At 39.7% G+C, this 20,644-nt stretch overlaps 2 protein-coding genes across 4 annotated transcripts; both read left to right on the forward strand.

The window, feature by feature from the left end:
* The first annotated feature begins 332 nt into the window (after positions 1-332).
* On the forward strand, positions 333-6,674 carry rbm14a (RNA binding motif protein 14a). Of its 3 annotated transcripts, XR_010899086.1 has the most exons (5): positions 410-565; positions 1,352-1,715; positions 1,798-2,647; positions 2,748-5,273; positions 5,790-6,674. XR_010899086.1 is itself a non-coding variant. In XM_067424237.1 (4 exons), the coding sequence occupies exons 2-4, from the start codon at positions 1,367-1,369 to the stop codon at positions 3,028-3,030; spliced, it is 1,482 nt and encodes a 493-aa protein (XP_067280338.1). In that variant the 5' UTR covers positions 333-453; positions 1,352-1,366; the 3' UTR covers positions 3,031-6,674. The 3 variants fall into 3 exon arrangements, 2 of the variants coding, with proteins under 2 accessions (XP_067280338.1, XP_067280337.1); XM_067424237.1 differs by having other exon boundaries at positions 333-453; positions 2,748-6,674; XM_067424236.1 differs by having other exon boundaries at positions 2,748-6,674.
* Positions 6,675-6,975: 301 nt separating this feature from the next.
* On the forward strand, positions 6,976-20,399 carry actn3a (actinin alpha 3a). The gene is made up of 21 exons (XM_067423640.1): positions 6,976-7,314; positions 12,024-12,138; positions 12,573-12,692; positions 12,820-12,906; positions 15,011-15,098; positions 15,376-15,454; positions 16,217-16,298; positions 16,388-16,473; positions 16,585-16,677; positions 16,787-17,017; positions 17,126-17,273; positions 17,365-17,515; positions 17,615-17,723; positions 17,948-18,088; positions 18,353-18,535; positions 18,642-18,776; positions 18,862-19,041; positions 19,213-19,359; positions 19,458-19,523; positions 19,649-19,807; positions 19,902-20,399. The coding sequence occupies exons 1-21, from the start codon at positions 7,183-7,185 to the stop codon at positions 20,058-20,060; spliced, it is 2,691 nt and encodes an 896-aa protein (XP_067279741.1). The 5' UTR covers positions 6,976-7,182; the 3' UTR covers positions 20,061-20,399.
* The last annotated feature ends 245 nt before the right edge of the window (positions 20,400-20,644 follow it).

A 20,644-nucleotide genomic window follows, 5' to 3' on the forward strand; every position in this document is an offset into this window, starting at 1 on the left:
TTCCATTTTTTATACTGTATTCTATTCCCTAATCCTACTACCCCAAAGCTACTCACAGAAAACTTTCTGTGAGACATTTTCAACAACAACAAAACATAATTTAGTCCGATTTATAAGCTGTTTTCCTCATGGGGACAAATTGCCACACACACACACACACACACACACACACACACACACACACACACACACACACACTGGGTTTTCATGTTTTACGGGGATTTATAAAATAGTCTATAAACGATAAAATAGTTTCTCTTTGTGCCCCCCCGTGAAAAACAGCGTTATTCCCTATGGAATTATGAATTTCCTATTTAAATACTAATACCTAATAGTCTACTTTATGATGACAATTCGGATCCTTCCACCTATTATTTGCACTCGCACGGACCGGACGACCGTCACACCGTCAAACAGTCTGGAAACGGATATGAAGTCTGTCCACCGCGTTAGGTAAGAGAGAGAGTCGACAAAACACTTTTGTCGTGTCTGATACCTAGCGCATCGAATCTATTCATTAGCTTTTGGTCGTATTTGTTCCCGCTTTCCCTGAATTGTTTTAACAGTGAGTATGATGAGCGTTCATTTTTGTATTTCCTTGTTTATGGTTGCTAACAAGCTAGCGCGTGGCTAGCTAACTACGCGCCTGCTAATTCTGTGATTTTTAAAATGCCTTTAAGGCGTCTATGAACACATAGCGCGTCTTACGGAGTTGGCAGGTGCAAATGTTTCGAAGAAGCTGTTTAAAGTCAACTGGCTAACACAATGTGTTTAAATCGTCGCCAGTCGTCATTAGCTAAGCTCGGTGAGCTCAGCGCTTTCTTGAAGCGACTGCGTAGCGCATATTAGCAGCGCGTCACCGCATCTGGCGGGCTAGTACAGGGTTTGTTTAATAACGGTAACGTTAATAGTCGGTAGTTTTATTTTTAATTTTCTCCTTTTTGCTTATGTCTGTTACCCAATAAGAGTGGTGCGACGAACTATAATTTGGGCTATACACACAGAACGCGTTTGGCGTTTTAAAACATTAAATACAGGGCAGTGGAATGAATAAACCACGCAAGGTGTATAGACGGGTTTTTTAAATGTCAACTTTTTAAACTTAGTCAAAGAAATTAAACTAATTTAAGCTAAACGGTCTAACACATTTACATGGAAAACAATTTAAAAGTGGGGTAGTGGAATTTTGCGTAATTTTGATTTGCGGTGTCTCAAGTGCTCTTTATTCAGCAGAACCTCAACTTACGTTTGATAAGACCAACTTCAATTCAATTTCAGACCCATTTAGTTTTAGTATGAATTGGTTCTTGCCGCCAAAAAGTAAGAAATAAGGCTTGTTCCCTATTTCTAGGTATTCTGGGGTGCAATGGACGACAACACCGCAGTGAAGCTCTTTGTTGGAAATCTGGATTTGGAAACCACACAAGATGACCTAATAGCACTTTTTGCCCCTTATGGAGAAGTGGTGCACATAACTGTACTGAGGCAGTTTGCCTTTGTCCATCTGCAGGGAGAAGGGGCTGCTGACCGTGCCATCCGTGATCTGAATGGTCGAGAGTATCGTGGCCGGAGCCTTGTAGTTGAGGAATCCAAAGGGAGGCCCCTCAATTCCACCAAAGTATTTGTTGGCAACCTGTGTGCTTCCTGTTCAGTTGAAGACCTGTATGATCTCTTCTCAGCTTACGGCAAAGTTCTTGATTGTGACAAAGTAAAGAGTAAGTATGTCTTTATAATGCACCCACTTTGTGTCAGTGCATAATTATTGGTGTTGTATAACATTGACTTGTTCTTTTGCAGCCAAGCTCTCCTCTTTAACAGGCTACGCCTTTGTGCACATGGAGCGCAAAGAGGATGCAGAACAAGCCATTGAGGGTCTTCACGGGACCTCGTTTATGGGACGTCCACTTGCAGTGGAGCTTTCAAAAGTACAGCAGACCACAAATAAGGTCCCGTGTGCCAGCTGTGGTGCACATGGCCACTTTGCAGGAGAATGCCCAATCAACAGGCCTCCCATGGAGCACCACCAGAGTCAGGCTGCCGTCTTAGCTGCAGCTGCTGCCGCTGCTGCTGGGCTTCCTCTTCAGGTGCAGCAGAGTGTCCACAACTCTTTCTATAATACTGCGAGCACTGACCCGACGTTTGCAGCTCTGAAAGACTTGACCACTTCCAGGGTTGATGGCAAACCTGTCAGTGCTGCGGTCTATGGTGCCCTGGCAAGCCAAGTCTACAGTGCTGTTGCAGACCAGGTGCTCAGCTCGACAACAAGCCAGACTGCGAATGGCTACCCCAATGAAGCACAGGCTCCTCCGGGTGCCACTGCAATTAACCCTGCCTACGGAGCAAATTCCTCTCTGTACGGTGCCAGTCCAGCTTATGGGACCATGGGAGGCACGGAGCCGGACCCCCAAGCCGTTTTTGAAGCCGCTCGGGCCCGATTCTTTGAGCAGGGACAACAAGTTCTGGCTGAACAGCAGGCTGTGACCAAATCCGACCGAGACCGAAGTCCAATACGGCGTGCGGCCCCATTACTGCCTGACCCAGTTCCTCAGCCGTTCTCCCAGACGCGACCCAAACGACGAGCCCTGCTGCCCACACCACCTGGTGGTCCAGAACTACCTGCAGTTAAAAATGGAGACCCAATTGCAAGGTAAAGTCATCCTAAATGTTTTGCTACATACATAAATAGGTACAATTTTTATTATTTTATGTGAATAAAGCACATCTAAACTATTCTTTCTTAATACCAGGTGCTATGCAGAGTACTACCAGCAGTACCAACAGTACCAACAGTACCAACAATACCAGCAGTACCAGCATTATCAGCAGTACCAGTACAGCTATCCGCCACCGCCGCCGCCACCCCCTCCGATGTCCATGGTGCCTCCAGGCCCAATGGATGCGCACCAGATGGCTGCCCCTGGCACCACAGCTTCACCAAGAGTGTATGAGCCAACTTCAACACACAAGGAGCCCCTCCTACGCCATCCTGATTATTCTCACCAACACACATCTGAGTCCCCATATCGATAGCCCTCAATATCTCACATGAGTGTGTGCACACATGTATGGCTGTGAAAGTGTGTGTGTGTGCGTGCGCGTGTCAGTTTTGGTCCTACATTATAAAATAAACTGGAGGAAAGGGATAAATTGAATTGTTACTGCTACTTTAAAATTTGATATTTTAGTTTTGCAGTTATCTTTCCCCCTCATAATGTCAAATGTCATTATGTACAGAATGTAGACGTTTACAAGGCCATTTTAATTCTGAGCCCCTCGTCGTTGTTTTTTCCCCCCCCGAAGTGCTCAGAATTACATTAGCTGTCAGTTTTATAGATAAAATACTCTTTGACCGTTGTGGCGAGTCAAACGTTCTCTGAAGTCAAATGACTGTGCCTTGTGAAAATAAAAGTTTTTTTTTTTTGTGTACAGACTTTTGTATAACCAAGTGCTTCAGATCAGGTACAGTTTTATTCAATTCATAGTTTAGCAAAGGAGCAAGACTCCTCCAAATTATTGTCAGTATATTGTATTTGGCTTAGACTGATGTTAAATTTCACAGCGACTAGAAAGACAGCATTATTTAGATAAAATATACAGAGGACCTGTGTGCGTGTGTGTGCGTGTGGGTGAGAACACAATGTTGACAGTTTGACTGATTCCCTTAGCTTACATAACCACCACAATCACATACACATCATACTTCTTTTCGTATAGTACTATGAGTAAGAGTGGTGGATATGGACATATTTAGGTGAATCCGAACCAAACAAATCCACAAACCTGTACTTAAACGCTCTAACCACTGCCTCACTAGTGCAGAATGGTTACGCCTGCCCAGTTCGACAACAATAAAATTGATATTAATATCGCCTGTCGTGAAAGAAAGAGGTAAGAATAGATTAACTGCAGAAGGGACACATTTAATTTGTCACTCGATAGGCATATTCAATGTTCTAAATGTTTTCCATTCGGATACCTCTTTTGACTCTGAAAGAGTTTAAGATGCCGTTGTTGCGAAATAGCAAACAGAACTGGTTCTATAGCCTGCCAGTAGCAATTATGCATGTTTTGCAGGATTTAAAGAGCGAACAACTGCCATCTCTGGCCTTGCATCTTTCTCTTACATGGACAGAATACTTGGGAGTATTGACTTATGAGTATGGGTGTTCACCCCTTAAATGTCTTTAAAAGAGAATGAGGTTTTTACGTTCTTGTTTCCTTTGAAAGTAGCCCCATGCAATTACTATTATGTTTCTCTGACCATTTATTTTGTTCACATTTACGTTATCATAGTCTCTTTATTCTTAGAGTCGTGAAGTTATTTCATGGGCTTCGGGGTGGAAACACGTAGTTATTTAGGGATGTGGGGGGGGGGGGGTGTAAAACTTGTTCAGGCCTGACGTATAGCTAGTTAAGGCAATTGGTTATAAGAGTGGAAAAAAAACAGTGAAGTGCTTCATGCAATTGTATTTTTGTTCTTAAGGAAGAAAATGTTCTGTCTCAGTTCATGAGCATTTTAGGCAATTCAATTAAACGTTCATGTTATAACATTATAAACTGAAAGTGTGTGAATAATTCATTAAGTTAAAGTCCATGTAACTAGTGCCAGATGATTCAAACCTTTGTAAAGTTAATGAAGGGAATCTACCCAAAATGTCACCATCTGCAATGGATGTTTTGCTCAAATTTCGAAGTGATACAGGTGTTATGACGGTTGAGTAGCTTCCCTTCAGATACAATTAAAAAAAAGAATAATAATTGCAATTGGAAGGTATGATAAAAAAGAATGGTTTGTTTAATCATGTTATGTATGTCCTCTTTTCCTAGAATGCCCCTCAGGCAGTCTTCAGTCTTTCATTCCAAAGAAATATGGTGGGGTACACACACAAATCTCACTTAGCACACGTAACCCATAATCTCACCACTCTACATTCGACATCATCTATTTGGTTACACTTCACAGGCAAACATCCACTGTAATGTTAATGTTCTTAATTTGATGTATGATAGAATTGAGATAGAAAGGTGGTGGCGGTGTAGCTTGTTGCAGCACACCAGGGCTCCACACAAATGATTCTACACAGTAAATTATGTCTGTTTTGTATTATTATAAATAGTGCATGTCTCTTGTTATTATTACTGCTGTTCCAGCCACATTTTCCCTTTTCGCTAACTACAGCTAAAATGGCTCCCGGGCCTCAGGACGCCAAGTTGAGCATGACGGGGGAAGAGAATTAGCGCCCCACAATGCCTCGGACGTGCTCCCCACTAAGGTAAAGCCATTTGCCCCCAACCACGCCTGCACCTCGATTATACACTTCCCCATGATTCTAACACGCCTACTAAAGAGGCTCAGAACAGGCCCACATCAGTTTTTTTGTTTTCACTGACAGTACAGTCAACACAATGGGGATGGCACATCTTTTCTGTTCTGTGGTTGGATCAGTGCCTATTGAGGGGGAATTGTTTTTCTCTTTAAGCCTGGAGCAGTAGAATCGTCACCTTTAGATTCCCCAAATGCTCATTGGTTTGGTATTGTATCTAAATCTTAATTGGTAGAAAATCTAGTACTTTTCTGGGTTATTTGTTGAATATATTTTGTTAAAATATATCTAAAGAGTTGTACTTTTTGCCCCAAATTCTCATGATGAAAGGTTTTAGTGCCTTTGAGGTTTGTTTTCTGGCAGTATGCATTCAGGTTGAGCTGGAAATAAATTTCCAAGTGTTTTCTCAAGCAGTTAGAGGGAAGAATGGCTGACATTTGCCTTGGCTTGTTCTCTGGCATTTAGTCTTTTTGAAGCACTTCCAGTTGGTGAGATGAGGCGCTACAACTGTGTTTGAATACTTAAGAAGGGTGCAGAGCTGTCCAAAAGTAGGGCAATGATCTCGTAGGTGAGTAACCAATGTGTGCAGCTCACATCCACCTCAACTTTGTCTACTACCACCATGTCTCACAAGATTCCACTGCAACACACTGATTTTAGTTTTAAGTCCAAGACAAGGGTTTTTGATTCAGATTACTTCTGCAAATTATTCATAAAAGAACTTAGATTTTTCTGTTTTCTCAGTTCTCTCAGGGTAAAGATTGAGCATGATCTTGAATGTTGTTCACATACAGGTATAAGCAAGTGAGAAAGAACTCTCTCATCTTAACATAGGGACAGTCTGCTGCAAATTGGTCAGAGAAATTGATTTTGTGGGTTGGTTAAAAACCCTTGTTAAAGGTACACCTATTCAGTCACTTGATATAAAACTCATTCCTGTCTGAAATCAGTTTGTGCTTTCCTCTAATGATTAAACGTTTAACCTCAAATCTTTCAAATTTTAGAACACTTTAGTTATGCATATTGATTTTCTGTCTTTCACAACCTTCCAATGACTTAAATTTTCACCTCTGATTTAGAGGTACTTTGAAAAGCTGGGCAGTGGATCATTTTAGGTCGAAAAACTATGATTGTAGATAATCGAGAACTGAAATATTCAGTACTTCAGGGAAGTTCAAGTATCATTGATCCTTTTTTTCTAGGTCTGAATGGGCAACTTTCATTGTGGTCTATGTAATTGTCTTAATGTCTGAATCTGAATCCTAACGTTTTTTATTTGCAAACTGGCTTTAGTGCCATGATCTTTGTAATTTCTTCTTGTAAAATTCAATAAATGATGCTTAAATCGTATTTATTGTCTTGTATTATTTATTTGTTTTGCTTTTCATGTTCAGCTTATCAAGATTTTATCCAAATACAAATGCATAATAACAGCATAGTAATTGTATTTTTGTTTGTGTGTAAAAGCGTAGATACGCATAAACCAAACTTGCTTGACACTCTTGCTGCTGAAGGAACGTGCTTTTGTTTACCTAATACTCAATACTCTGTCTGACTTGACGCTGTTCGTTCAGCACCGTTTTTAAATCCCGCCCATCACCTTTTAGGAAATGAAGTTGTGACCAAATACTGCAGCAGTTAGTCACACATATTGGGCTCCGTTACTTGTAGAGTCTGGGCACCAGCTGTCAGCTCATCGGCCGGTAGGAGCAGTTACCGCAGGCAGGGGTCTGTCTTCTCTCTCCAAACGCTCACGGGACACCGATCGTACGACACGGGCGTGTATGTTGAATTAAGAGATAAATAAATAGGTTGTGTTGGTTGAGGGGATTCTAAACACCCCAGGGAAGACGGCAAAATGACCGCGATTGAAACGCAAGTGCAATACAGTTCTTACATGATGACTACGACTGAGGAATACATGACCCAAGAGAACGACTGGGACCGCGACCTGTTACTGGACCCGGCCTGGGAGAAGCAGCAGAGGAAGGTAAAATCTCACTTTCTGATTTTCTTTATAAAGGTTTACTCAAAGTTAATACGTCTAAAGCCAAAAAAGTGTTTGTTTCTATATATATATATATATATATATATATATATATATATATATATATATATATATATATATATATATACATACATATATATAGGACAAGTTAGTTTAACCGCCGCAGCAGGTCTACCTTATGGACTGTAAAGCAATATTGCTCTCGCTATCCGCACACTGTAGTGTAGGCTATAGTCGAATCTGCACGTCATGTACTGCATGGTAACACGGACCAATCAGCTGTGACCTCGTTGAGCGAATGGTTGGGCAATTTACTTTAGTCTAACTTTAATTTCAACGTAAAACAATTGGCTTATAAATACTAAAACGCGAACATTAATGCACATAAGGATACATTTGTGTTAACTTATTGTAATGAGGAAACCAGAAATGGCCACTGATGTAACCTATTGTCATTTGTCTGTCGTTATTTAAAATATAAATCACACATTTAGGCCGACGATATTTGTATGTGAAATAGTTTATTTGTCTGTTTATGGCTTTGAGCAGAAATTAAGTAACCTACATGCGTTTCAGGCTGTGCTGCAGGTTCATTGCATTAGTCAACTAGGCCTACAGCAAAGTGACGGTAACAGATGTGGCGACAGTCAGAGGAGAGTCAGTTGTGTTCAAAATGGAGGAAGTGGTTAAGCAGCACTGAGCCGGAAATAGATTCTACAACTAAAAATACTGGCCCAATTCTGTCCCCTTAACCCATTAATCCAAGCAGTTTGTTCATCATCGTCTGTTGATTCTAATTAAATGACCTGCAGTTAATGTTCAGAGGTGTTTATTAATAAGCAAGGATTTAACATGATTACACTGCAGATTTATTTACATCCCGTTAGGAGTGCACACCTTTTCACTGCCAAACTGAAACTCGCATTATAGGTTTGTGAGTTTTAGATGGGGTGTTCAACGTGGTCTAAGAAACTAAGTAGTATAACTCTAAGAATCTGGCACTTTCCATGAATAAGGTACACAATATGACCTGATGGTGCTTAACCTTCAAAAATGATCATCATCAACCTCAGGGTCAAACTAAATTGTATGTGATTTGTTTTTCATGCAGATCTTTGCATATTGTGTAATGCAATTTAAAAGCTAGCTACTTTTAATCAATTGTATATTTAAGTTTTTCAAATAATGCAAATAATATAAGTTCTTCTTCAACTATTAAGTAACAATAAGTAAGCAATTTAGTTATTTTAATGCTTACACATATTTTTGGTAAAAACCCAAAGGGAACCATTCTGAAAGATATGCTACAGACCAAACTTTTTTGTGCTTGTCTTGTCAGTTATTTATAGAATGAAAATTCCCAAAGGAAAATGCATAATTTTCAATGTTCACTGTAGCCTATAGGGTGGTAACGTGCTTGATTGTTTTGCTTTTGCAGTAGCTTTCTGTTTTTGTCATACTGTTGATGTATTTTTATGTGTACTCCTGGCAGCCTAGCAATCACGTTGTGAAAGCTAAAGGAGATCTAAATAAAGCTTGAACCCAGAGCATTTTTTTGCACCTGAATGTAAGCAATTCTGTTAATGCAGAACTATCACGCTGCATCCCCTTTGCCACCTGTTAGGACTAGTTTATCAGACGGAGAGACTTCATCTCTACTGGGTTGCATAACTTTAATGTGTCAGATCCTGCAAGGGAAGCCAAGTGGACCATTGGGTTTGAATAAATAGAATAGAGAGAGAGTTTTAGTTTTATTATACATTTCTGTTGTGTCCCTGAAACAGTCTTCTGTCCTTGCCTGTAAAGTCATCATTTTGAGCCGTGGTTCATGTAGTCCAGGCCCTATCCAGTTACCTGCATCAGCGGCATGTAAAATGTCACCAACATGGGGGTTTTATGGACACTTACTTTGGTGGTCTCAAAAGGTATTGCACTTAAAGAACTTTTTACTTTAGTACTAAATTAGTTTTACTGATAACATAGGGATATGCTTAGTAAAATCAAACAAAAAAAACACATTTGTGCTGGATGTCACCCAATTTCTGTTTCCTTTTTCCCTTCTTAAAAAAATGCAACTAAATGTGTGCATATTTCATCAAATTAAATGTGCACGTTGTCCTTTTAAAACAAATGCTATCTGTAATTCAAAAAAGTCAGAGGAAAATTATTTCCCCTGCATTCTATGAAGGAACTCGAATGCCTAGCACAGAACCTGAGGGTTACAGGTAGGTGTCTTTCTTCAGGCACACGGAAGGGGGTGGAGGTGGGACATGGGGGGTGAAGAAAGTCATGAGTACGATCAAATGGCAGTTGCTATTCCAGAAGCGGTGTCCTTGTAGGGGAGCTTCTATAAACTACCTAATGAGCATGGGGGTGGGAAAGCGGTAATTTACTGTATGAGACCAGGTCAGCCAGGTAAGTTTATTTCGACCGGATTTGACTTTCATTCCCATTTAAATGAGAACAATGAAAGAGTGTGGACATATATGACTAATCATAACTTGTTGCAGGTTTCTGTTGGTCAATCCCCTTCCCACTCGATAAATTGATTTCCACTTTAGGTGTCTTTAGGGTTTGTACAACTTTAATATTAAAGAAACGTGCTAAGGTGAATTTAAATAGCTTGCATTGCTTTTGCTGTACAGATAAAATTCAAATTCAAGGTTACAGCTTTAAATGCCAGGCCTTCAAACTGTAAATATCATGTTACCCAGAATCCTGCGTTCAGCCCTTTCACCTGAATGTGCCTCAAGCCACTCTACAATTTCTCACAGCCACATTTATTCAACTTGTAGTTATGTGACAACCAAACATAAGGAATTTTTGCTATGTATTTTTGTTAGTGTCGATTGCAGTGGGGATATTACTTTACATCTGGGTAGTGTTCCCATCGTGGTTACTCTCGTTAACCAAAACCATAAAAAAAGTTACTTCTGTGCATAATTACATGCAACCCTAAAGCACACCCTAATCCTAACCCTTAAGAAAGTACATGTAGCTAATTATTATTACCCCATATGTAAATGTATAATAACACTGTAACATGGACACTTTAATATAAAGTGTAACTAATATTTGTACAAATTCACCTTTTTGAAGGGTATATACTTACCTGTGAAAGGTTTTGAATGGCCAAATATTCAAATGTGTTTTGATTATTAAATCATTAAATGTTAAAATAATGAATAGATAATAAATAGACATAAAATCTGTTTATAAAATCTAAAATGTGCAGTGGCCTTTTAAATGGTAAAAATATACAATAATATGTAGAATATATTATAAAACTGTGTGTGTGTGCATGCGTCTCTGACTGAATTGTGCAGTCTTCGCTTTAAACAATGCCCTGTCATGCTAGCAGCAAGCTATCGTCAGCTGACTCATAAATGGAAAGCTTTTGCACAGATGCATATGTATGACAGGGATGGTTGAAGTGATGATGTAACTGGAGTGCCATTGGATCACAAGGCTAAAATGATGCCTCAGTGATAGTGAACATCTCTGCTGTAGTCATTATAGTAGCTACAGTATCAGACATCAGAACAAAAAAAAAAAAAAAAATCCTGCAATAGTCTGTGTGCGCATGCTATTTTAGCTATTACAGTTTGCACCGCTAAGTCCATTAGGCATTGTCCTAACCATTTCAATAATACTAAAATCTGAATTCAAAGCCCACTGTTTTGTATATAAAAAAAAAAAAAATCTGGCAAAAGGAGTATATGCAGATTTTTAAAATGTTTGATTGATCAGTGCTAAAGATATAAGCCTGTGAAAACGAAATGAAACCATTACCGACATGCCAAGTTATTTCTGTACGACCATCTGTAGTGTTGCTTGACTAAATATTTATACTCTCATTCACAATGTGGCGAGTTCAAGGAAGTACAAGAAAAATGTTTCATATTCCTGGTGCATGAGAAGTGCACTTGGGTGGCCCTTCTCATTTCTTGAAATCCGTACTATATCATTATTATTATGTTATGTCTCATTAACTCCAATTTATCACAACACTCAGCGACGTTTATTGGTTTTGAATATAATTCAATGTTTTATGAGTGTTATATAAAATGAATGGGCCCAGCAAAGCGTTTTCTTTCGCTGTTATAGTGTTTTGAGCGTCTGTTCCAGGAATGCTGTGCTTTCAGCTGTCTGCTGGTGTCTCATGGCTCCCCGATATAGCTTCCTTCAGTCCCCCCTCCTCCTCTTCTTCACTTCCCTCCCATGGGTCATGGGCTAATTTTGGTGATCTTTGGCTGAGGAGGGGTGATTTGAAGGGGGGCCACCTGCTGCAAAAGAGTCTCCACTTCCAGCCTTACATCAAATTACGTTGGTCCTTGGCATTCTTCAGTCACCTTATTCGCTAACTGTCCCCTTCTCCCTTACACTGGGGCTCCCAGTGAGGCATGTACAGTCAACGCTGCTTATAGATCCAACTATTTGTGTAGGTCAGGGTCAGAATTAACCTTTGCTCAAGGCAAAAATGTCACAGAAACAAAAAATGCCACTTCAGATATTTCAAATGTGGGAACTAATGTCTTTTATTTGGGTTTGATATTGTATTGTAAGCCTAGACCCGCTCTTATGCATTTAAAACCATTTTTATCTACATTATTTGACATTTAAATTATTTTAAGTAAAAGGACATCATGCTATACTTCTATATGACATATATTGTATTTTTCCCCCGTCAGACTTTCACTGCCTGGTGCAACTCTCACCTGCGTAAGGCAGGGACACAGATCGAGAACATTGAGGAAGACTTCAGGAATGGACTCAAACTCATGCTGCTGCTGGAGGTTATCTCTGGTACGGGTCTAACTTGATCTCAGTGTCCCATATATCAATGTTCTGTTCATGTATTACATTGGACAATATCAGGTTTGCACCTGTGAAACAATCTGGACATTAGATAAGTATACTTTAGCACTTCTGGGTAAAAGAACTTTGAGGAGAATATGCAAGATTTGACTTTGGATCCCCTTCTGGATCAGTGACCGGGCCAGTGTTTTGCCTATACACTTGTAATTTGACAAAATATGTACTATAAATATATTCCTCTATTGGTCATGTGTTCATATTCTGCATTTCTCATATCTCTGATCTTTGTACATGCATGTGCATAGAACTTTTTCATATTCCCAAATGTAGCTAATGCAAAGATGTTATTAATTTACACTTCCCCTATTATGAAGGAAAGGAATATACATGTATTATGAATTGATGTGTGTGTGTGTTATCAGGTGAGAGACTCCCTAAACCAGACAAAGGCAAAATGCGTTTTCACAAGATTGCCAACGTAAACAAGGCCCTGGACTATATCAGCAGCAAGGGAGTCAAGTTGGTTTCCATTGGTGCTGAAGGTGAGGATAAAAACAAACTACATCAGATGCTTCAGATGCTCTAATATCGTCACCTAAAGCTCCTCTATTATTGCCCCTTTCATAACTGTACTCTGAAACTGGTTTGTCTGGCTGTAATGACTTGCAGAGATTGTGGACGGCAATGTGAAAATGACCCTTGGTATGATCTGGACCATCATCCTGCGCTTTGCAATCCAGGACATTTCAGTGGAGGGTGAGAGACTCCAAACATCTGACACATTAGCACCTCTGCAGCCTTGTGTTTATTTTAAGGTCCACTGATTTTTTTTGTTTTGTTTGTCACACTGGTTGGTTTGAATGTCGCTTTGAACTTTTATTGACATCTAGCAGTCTGGATAAAGCATCGCACAAAAGCAACATTTTTACATTTGCCAGTTGCCATTGTATAAGTGATTTCGGAGAATGAGTGTTAGGCCTTTTTTTAGGCCGCTTAATGCTTAAAAGGTTATTCACCCAAAAATAAAAATTCTGTCATTAGTTACTTCCCATAATGTCATTGAAGATATAACACAAATGAAGATATTTTTGTTGAAATCCGATGGCTCAGAAAGGCCTTCATTGACACCAATGTCATTTCCTCTCTCAAGATCCATAAAAGACACTAAAGACATCGTTACAAAGTCCATCTCACTACAGTGGCTTTACAATCATTTTATGAAGTCACGAGAATTAGTTTTTCTGCGCAAAAACCCGAAATGACGACTTGTATAGTGATGTGCCGATTTCAAAACAAAGTCGTTATTTGTTGTTTTTTTGTGCACGAAAACTATTCTCGTCGCTTCATAAACTTATTGTAGAGCCACTGTAGTGAGATGGACTTTGTAACGACGTCTTTAGTGCATTTTATGGGTCTTGAAAGATGAAATGACATTGGTGTCAGCCATCAGATTTCCACAAAAATATCTTCATTTGTGTTACGAAGATGAACGGAGGTTTTACGGGTGTCGAAGGACATTAGGGTAAGTAGTTAATGACATAATTTTCATTTTTGGCTGAACTAACCCTTTAAACCCTCATCCGTTCGTCGCACTCTGTAACAAATCAGTCCTCCACAGATCAAAATGACCCAAAGCCCTAAAATTTTTTTTTTTTTTTAGGTCCAGAAAGCTTATACCATTTTTACTTTTATAATATTTCTGTTCTTTTTTAATGCAATTGTTTTGGAGATGTTTAAAACATTTTTTAGTTCACCTTTAAATTACAAACTTTTATCTATAAATAATATAATTAAAGCACATTCTTTCAACTTATATAACATATTTCATGACATTGCCACTAGGTTGCCTTTTAGCTCTATATGAAGCAAATGAGTTGTTCCGCTAGGTCCTAAAGTTAGTTCTTGAGTTTATCTCTTCAGAATGCATTCAGATACACATGTAGACATTATCAAATAATTTTTTGTTAAAGTTTATGAGAATTGTTGTTGTTTTTTTTCTATGTATGTAGGTATGTAAATTGACCTGTGAGGGACTGATTTGTTACTTTTTTCTCCCCCCGTTTCAATGACATAAACTCCTCAGATCCAGATTATTATTATTATTTTTTTGTATTTGTAGTTCAAGTGTGACAAAAGTCCTAAAGTCTTGGACCACTTCATGAACACTTAATTATTATAATTTTTTCCAAAAATGTATTTTGGGTCAAAATAACCCAAGGGGTGGATGTGGGTTAAGTAATTGTGGCAAGCAGGGTACGGCCAAGAGCAGTGGGAACGAAGGGAGGTAGGTGTCGTGAGTTTTAATGGGCTTGCTGCGCATGCACCACGCCAGTCTCGTGTGCCATGAAGGAGCTTTGAAAGGAAAAAAGGAGGAGTGAGGACAGTGGAACTCGAGACTAATGTGGCACGCAGGTAACCCTACTAGCCGCGCTCCATTCCTGCGGCTCTCTGCCCTGCTTGCTACAGCAATTTTTCTAGGCATGTTGGCCAATAAGTCTTTTATATTTCTGCAGTACAGTGGAGTCAAATCTGAGAAGGGAATCCAGAAGAGATTAGTTGTAATTCATGGTTGGGATTATGCACATTATGAATGCATGTGTATGTGCACCCTACTAACAAATGACTTGAATTCATTAACATACACATGCTTAACTATCAAATCTGAGGTTCATGAAGCATTTGCGAATCCAGAGGCGAATTCCATTTTAGGAGCAAATTATTTGAATTTTCTCATACCTACGCAAGTTTCATGAATAAGGTCAAATGAGCATGTCTTTAAAATATGTTGTGGGGTAAGGTCAAGGTTTCGACATCAATATTTTGTGTAGAAAGTGAAAATGTTCTGACCTGATCTCCCCAGAGACCTCTGCTAAGGAGGGTTTGCTGCTGTGGTGTCAGAGGAAGACTGCCCCCTACAGGAATGTCAACGTGCAGAACTTTCACATCAGGTGATTTTTTTTTTTTGCATTCCTCCCGCTGACCATGGGAGAGAACAGCATGTTGGCTTAATTTCATTATCTGTACTCTGTTTAACCGATTACGGCTCTTGTCTGTGCGTTAGTGCGCACCTGTGTATTATTTCTGTTAAAACTCATCTTCATTACCCATCATGCTTCTAAACTCTCACGTAGAGCCTCTCTGCACAACACTTATCATTGTGTTAATCATTCCATGATTCTTTTCTTTCTCCCTGTTTTCCTCCTTTGCTTGTGGTCTGTGTCTTAGTTGGAAGGATGGCCTGGCTCTCTGTGCCCTCATCCACAGACACAGACCTGACCTCATCGATTATGCCAAACTGCGCAAGGTGCCATCACTCTCTTTCAGTCACTCTTATCAAGCATCTCTGCCTTGTTTTCTATTCACTGGCTATGTCCATCCATCTGCTCTGTTTCAGATAAAACTCACCTTTTCACTCACACTACACCTGTCATCATTGACCTGTTGGTAACTAACTTTGTGTCTTTGGCTGTGAATGCAGATTGTATTGCTTCTAAAAAAGGAGAGCTGATTAATTGACACTAAAATGTAACACTTTTTTTCTTATTGAAGTGGTAAAGAGGCCTCATTTGTTTTGTCGGTTTTGTTAATCTATAATATGAATGACAGGGTTTTGACACTTCTGTGTTTTTGGTTATGATACCATGGTAATACCATGTTTCTTTTTGAACATACTATAGCAATACCATGGAGTTCTTTTTAAATAGTATTTTGGTGCACAATGTAAAAATCATTGTACACGAATATGGTAATCATGGTGTAAGTCATGGTAAATATCAAAGTGCCATGGTATTACCATCTGATACCCTAATGTAAAAAAACCCCCTGAATTTATTTAAAAATGTTCTCAGAAATGGATTACATTTTTGCCTGTTTATGAAGTGTCTGTAGTGTATAAAATGGCATGTCGTATCTAAAAACAGTAGTTATGCTGTGGATGAGTATGAACAAAAATTGTGTATATGATTAACTTTCTTTTCTAGCAATGTTCAGTTGAGGAGTGTGAACATTTTTATTTTATTTATTAATTCTTCATGGACTTTCTTCCTGGCTTTGTCTGCCCTTGCAGGATGACCCTATTGGCAACCTCAACACTGCTTTTGAGGTAGCAGAGAAGTACCTTGACATCCCTAAAATGCTTGATGCAGATGGTATGACCTCTTGGAGAATCATGTGATTTCATGTTTCAAAATATAAAAATAAAATGGTTTCCTGAAAAATTGGTTTGTCTCCATATCAGACATTGTGAACACTCCAAAACCTGATGAGAAGGCCATCATGACATATGTGTCATGTTTCTACCACGCTTTCGCTGGTGCAGAGCAGGTATTGGAATTCTTCTGGAGATTAACATCTGTATAGGAAGGAGAGTCGCTCCTTTTAGAATGTAATTGCCCACCTTATTTCCCCTTTGTAATCAGTCACACTGTCCTCCAGGCTGAGACAGCAGCTAACAGGATTTGCAAAGTATTGGCCGTGAATCAGGAAAACGAGAAGCTGATGGAAGAATACGAGAAACTGGCTAGCGAGGTGAGGATACTCAAATTCTCTAGTCTGGTAGTCTTGCTGAGATTTGGTTCTCCTCAAGGTTTCTTCTTCAACCCATTTAAACATACACTTGTATGTTTTTTTCCCTCAGCTTCTGGAGTGGATCCAAAGGACCATCCCCTGGTTGGAGAACCGCGTGGCCGAGCAGACCATGCATGCCATGCAACAGAAGCTGGAGGATTTCAGGGATTATCGTCGTGTGCATAAGCCACCCAAAGTTCAGGAGAAGTGTCAGCTGGAGATAAACTTCAACACCCTACAGACCAAGCTGAGGCTCAGCAACAGGCCTGCCTTCATGCCCTCTGAAGGCAAAATGGTTTCAGTATGTGCTGCTCCATTTCTCTTAAACATGATTATGTGTTAAATGACCATGGCTTTCAAGTACCCTTCAGAGATGAAAGTATTTTCTACTTGGCGTCCCCTTCTGCAGGACATCGCCAATGCCTGGAAGGGTCTGGAGCAGGTCGAGAAAGGCTATGAGGAGTGGCTGCTCACAGAAATCCGTCGTCTGGAGAGACTGGATCACCTGGCTGAAAAGTTTAAGCAAAAGTCTACCTTGCATGAATCATGGACCACAGGTATTAAGCTCAAATTTTAGTAAGCCATTTAAACTACTTTGACAGCTGACAAATTCCTTCTCATTGTGTAACATTTTCTCATTCAACACAGGAAAGGTGGAGCTACTGTCTCAGAAGGACTACGAGTCAGCCTCTCTGATGGAGATCCGTGCTCTGATGAGGAAACACGAGGCCTTTGAGAGTGACCTGGCTGCTCACCAGGACAGAGTGGAACAGATTGCTGCCATTGCACAGGAGCTCAAGTAAGAAAGATACACCTCAGCTCTCTTGAAATAAGGAGAGTTCGGTCATACAGATTTTAATGTAGTTAATTATGATGATAAAGATGTGCTGTCCTTTAGTGAACTGGACTATTTTGATGCTGCTACCATCAATGCCAGATGCCAGGCCATCTGTGACCAGTGGGACAACCTGGGCACCCTGACCCAGAAAAGGAGAGAATCACTAGAGGTACATGTATATGATAAAACTCTTGTGTGTAATGGTCTTTCTGTCTTCCCCAATTGTCTAATTCTTGAATTGAGAACGTGGTAAAAACAATGTAGATTGTACTTACAGAAACAAAGTCGCTTTAGCAAGTTTAGGCAATGAAGATTATGAACAAAATATGGCAAATATACACTATATAAAAGATGTGGGTCTGCTGTAACATTTCTCCTGTCTTTGTCGTATAGCGTGTGGAAAAGCTTTGGGAAACAATTGATCAGTTGTACCTGGAGTTTGCCAAGAGGGCTGCGCCCTTCAACAACTGGATGGATGGAGCTATGGAAGATCTGCAAGACATGTTCATTGTGCACAGCATTGAGGAGATTCAGGTGAAAGACAAAAGCTAAATGCTTGAAGGAAATCTTATCCATTTTATATAATATCTTTTTTTTATATATATATCTTATATTATAATATAACATTAACTGAGCTTCAGTACCTTCTGAATCTGCTTTGGGACTAGGGTACTTTTGTAGTTCCCTTAAAACTTTTTTAACATCTCTTACTGTCCCCTTTTTGTACCTTCTTTCATTGACTACTTACGCACCATGTCTTAACGTAATTTTGTTCTTTCCTTCTTTTATAAACCCCAGAGTTTGATCACAGCCCATGACCAATTCAAGGCCACCCTACCAGAAGCTGATAAGGAGCGTTTGGCCATTATGGGCATTCATAACGAGATCCTGAAGATAGCTCAGACATACGGGATCAAGGTAGTGGGTGAGAATCCCTACACTGTCCTATCTCCACAGGATATTAGCAACAAATGGGAAGCTGTGAGTGCTTTATAATCTATATTTTACAATTTCAGCATAATCAGCAATAAAAAATGTCTCAATATGGCTCCACCACTGAGAAATGTTGCTTCCTTCACAACAACAGGTGAAGCAATTAGTCCCAATGCGTGACCAGATGGTGCAAGAGGAAGTGGCCAGGCAACAGTCCAATGAGAGGCTGAGGCGCCAGTTTGCTGCGCAGGCCAATATTATTGGACCCTGGATTCAAACCAACATGGAGGTGTTTCACCATACCCCTTACCCACATTTAAAGTATTTACTTGTGAAAAAACTAAAACTGACATATCTGAAATAATCTTTCTCAGGAGATCAGCCATGTGTCAATTGACATTTCCGGTTCCCTAGAGGAACAGATGAGCAATCTGAAAACATATGAACATAACATCATTAATTACAAATCCAATATTGACAAACTGGAGGGAGACCACCAGCTCAGCCAGGAAGGTCTTATCTTTGACAACAAGCACACCAACTACACTATGGAGGTACTGATGACCAGCTATTTTCTATTCATTCTAAATGCGTTTCCTCTTTGAAGTTTTAAGTGTCATTAGGTAAGGTGTTTTATGCAATAAGATGTTTATTTCCATCAGATCTCTTTAATCTTAACTTTCATACAAGGCTTGTATTCACTTTTGTATTTATTTATATTTCAGCATGTCCGTGTGGGATGGGAGCAGCTCCTCACCACTATTGCCCGCACAATCAATGAGGTTGAGAACCAGATCCTGACCCGCGATGCCAAGGGCATCAGCCAGGAGCAGCTGAATGAGTTCAGAGCCTCATTCAACCACTTTGACCGGGTTTGCAATACACTGAGTCTTTTGTTTCTACTTTGAATAAGCAGTTATGCAACATGGTCCAAATTGTAAAATAAGCACCTTCATTTTTGTATTTGCAGAAGAGGAATGGCATGATGGATCCTGATGATTTCCGTGCTTGCCTCATTTCTATGGGTTATGATCTGGTGAGTGCATTTAGTCTTGGTCAAAATATGACTGCCACATCTTAAAATAATCCAGAACCACCAGGACACAAAATCAACTTTCTCTCTAAGGAATTCTCTCACAAACCCTTCTTTTCTTTTTTTAGGGTGAAGTTGAATTTGCACGCATTATGACTCTGGTGGACCCCAACAACACAGGAGTTGTCACCTTCCAGGCCTTCATTGACTTCATGACAAGGGAGACAGCAGAGACTGACACTGCTGAACAGGTCGTGGCCTCCTTCAAGATATTAGCTTCTGACAAGGTAATTCCAAAATAAGAACCAACAAAAGAACTTTGAGAATCTGCTAAATATGGCTCCAGTTGTCTAAGCATCAGTTTTTAACTACGTTCTGCAGGCATACATTACAGTTGAAGAGCTGAGAAGGGAGCTGCCTCCAGAACAAGCCGAATACTGTATCAGCCGCATGACAAAGTACATGGGTGGTGATGCTCCCCCAGGTGCCCTGGATTATATCTCCTTTTCCAGTGCCCTGTATGGAGAGAGCGACTTGTAAAGCCTCTTCTGTCACATCCAGCACCTACATCCTTCCCATAAATTCATGAAACCCTTAAACATCTAACTCCAAGAACAATGTCAGAAGTAATGGATGCCCTTGCTGCAATAATTTGGTCCTGTGCGTCACCAGTTGATAGCCATCAATGTCTCTCTGATCCTTGTCTCGTGTGGTGAAAAGTTCTCACAAGCCAGTAGGGATTAGAGTAAAAAAACTGACAGAATATTATTCTTCACATTGACCGTTAACAAGAGACATCTGCTTTCCCTTCATACAAGTAGCTTACATTTTGGAGGAAGATAAATAAAATAAATGATCCTAAAGAATATCGCATGTAGTGCATTTTGTTATTTAATCAAAGCATGAGTTTTCTGAACAATGAAAACCTCAATAGTAAATGCTTAGAATGTATTTCATTAGTCTTGAGTGCTAATGTTAGTAAATAGTTTGCCATTATGCATAGAATATAATAGTAATGTTGCTCAGTATGTACAAACTATGACTATTCATGCTAAGCCCACAAAATTCCACATATAGGCATTAGCAAATCAAATTTTTTTTTCATTTCCATCCAGGGCTTCTGC

The sequence above is a fragment of the Pseudorasbora parva genome, chromosome 18 (genome assembly GCF_024679245.1).
Source record: "Pseudorasbora parva isolate DD20220531a chromosome 18, ASM2467924v1, whole genome shotgun sequence".
Classification (NCBI taxonomy): domain Eukaryota; kingdom Metazoa; phylum Chordata; class Actinopteri; order Cypriniformes; family Gobionidae; genus Pseudorasbora; species Pseudorasbora parva.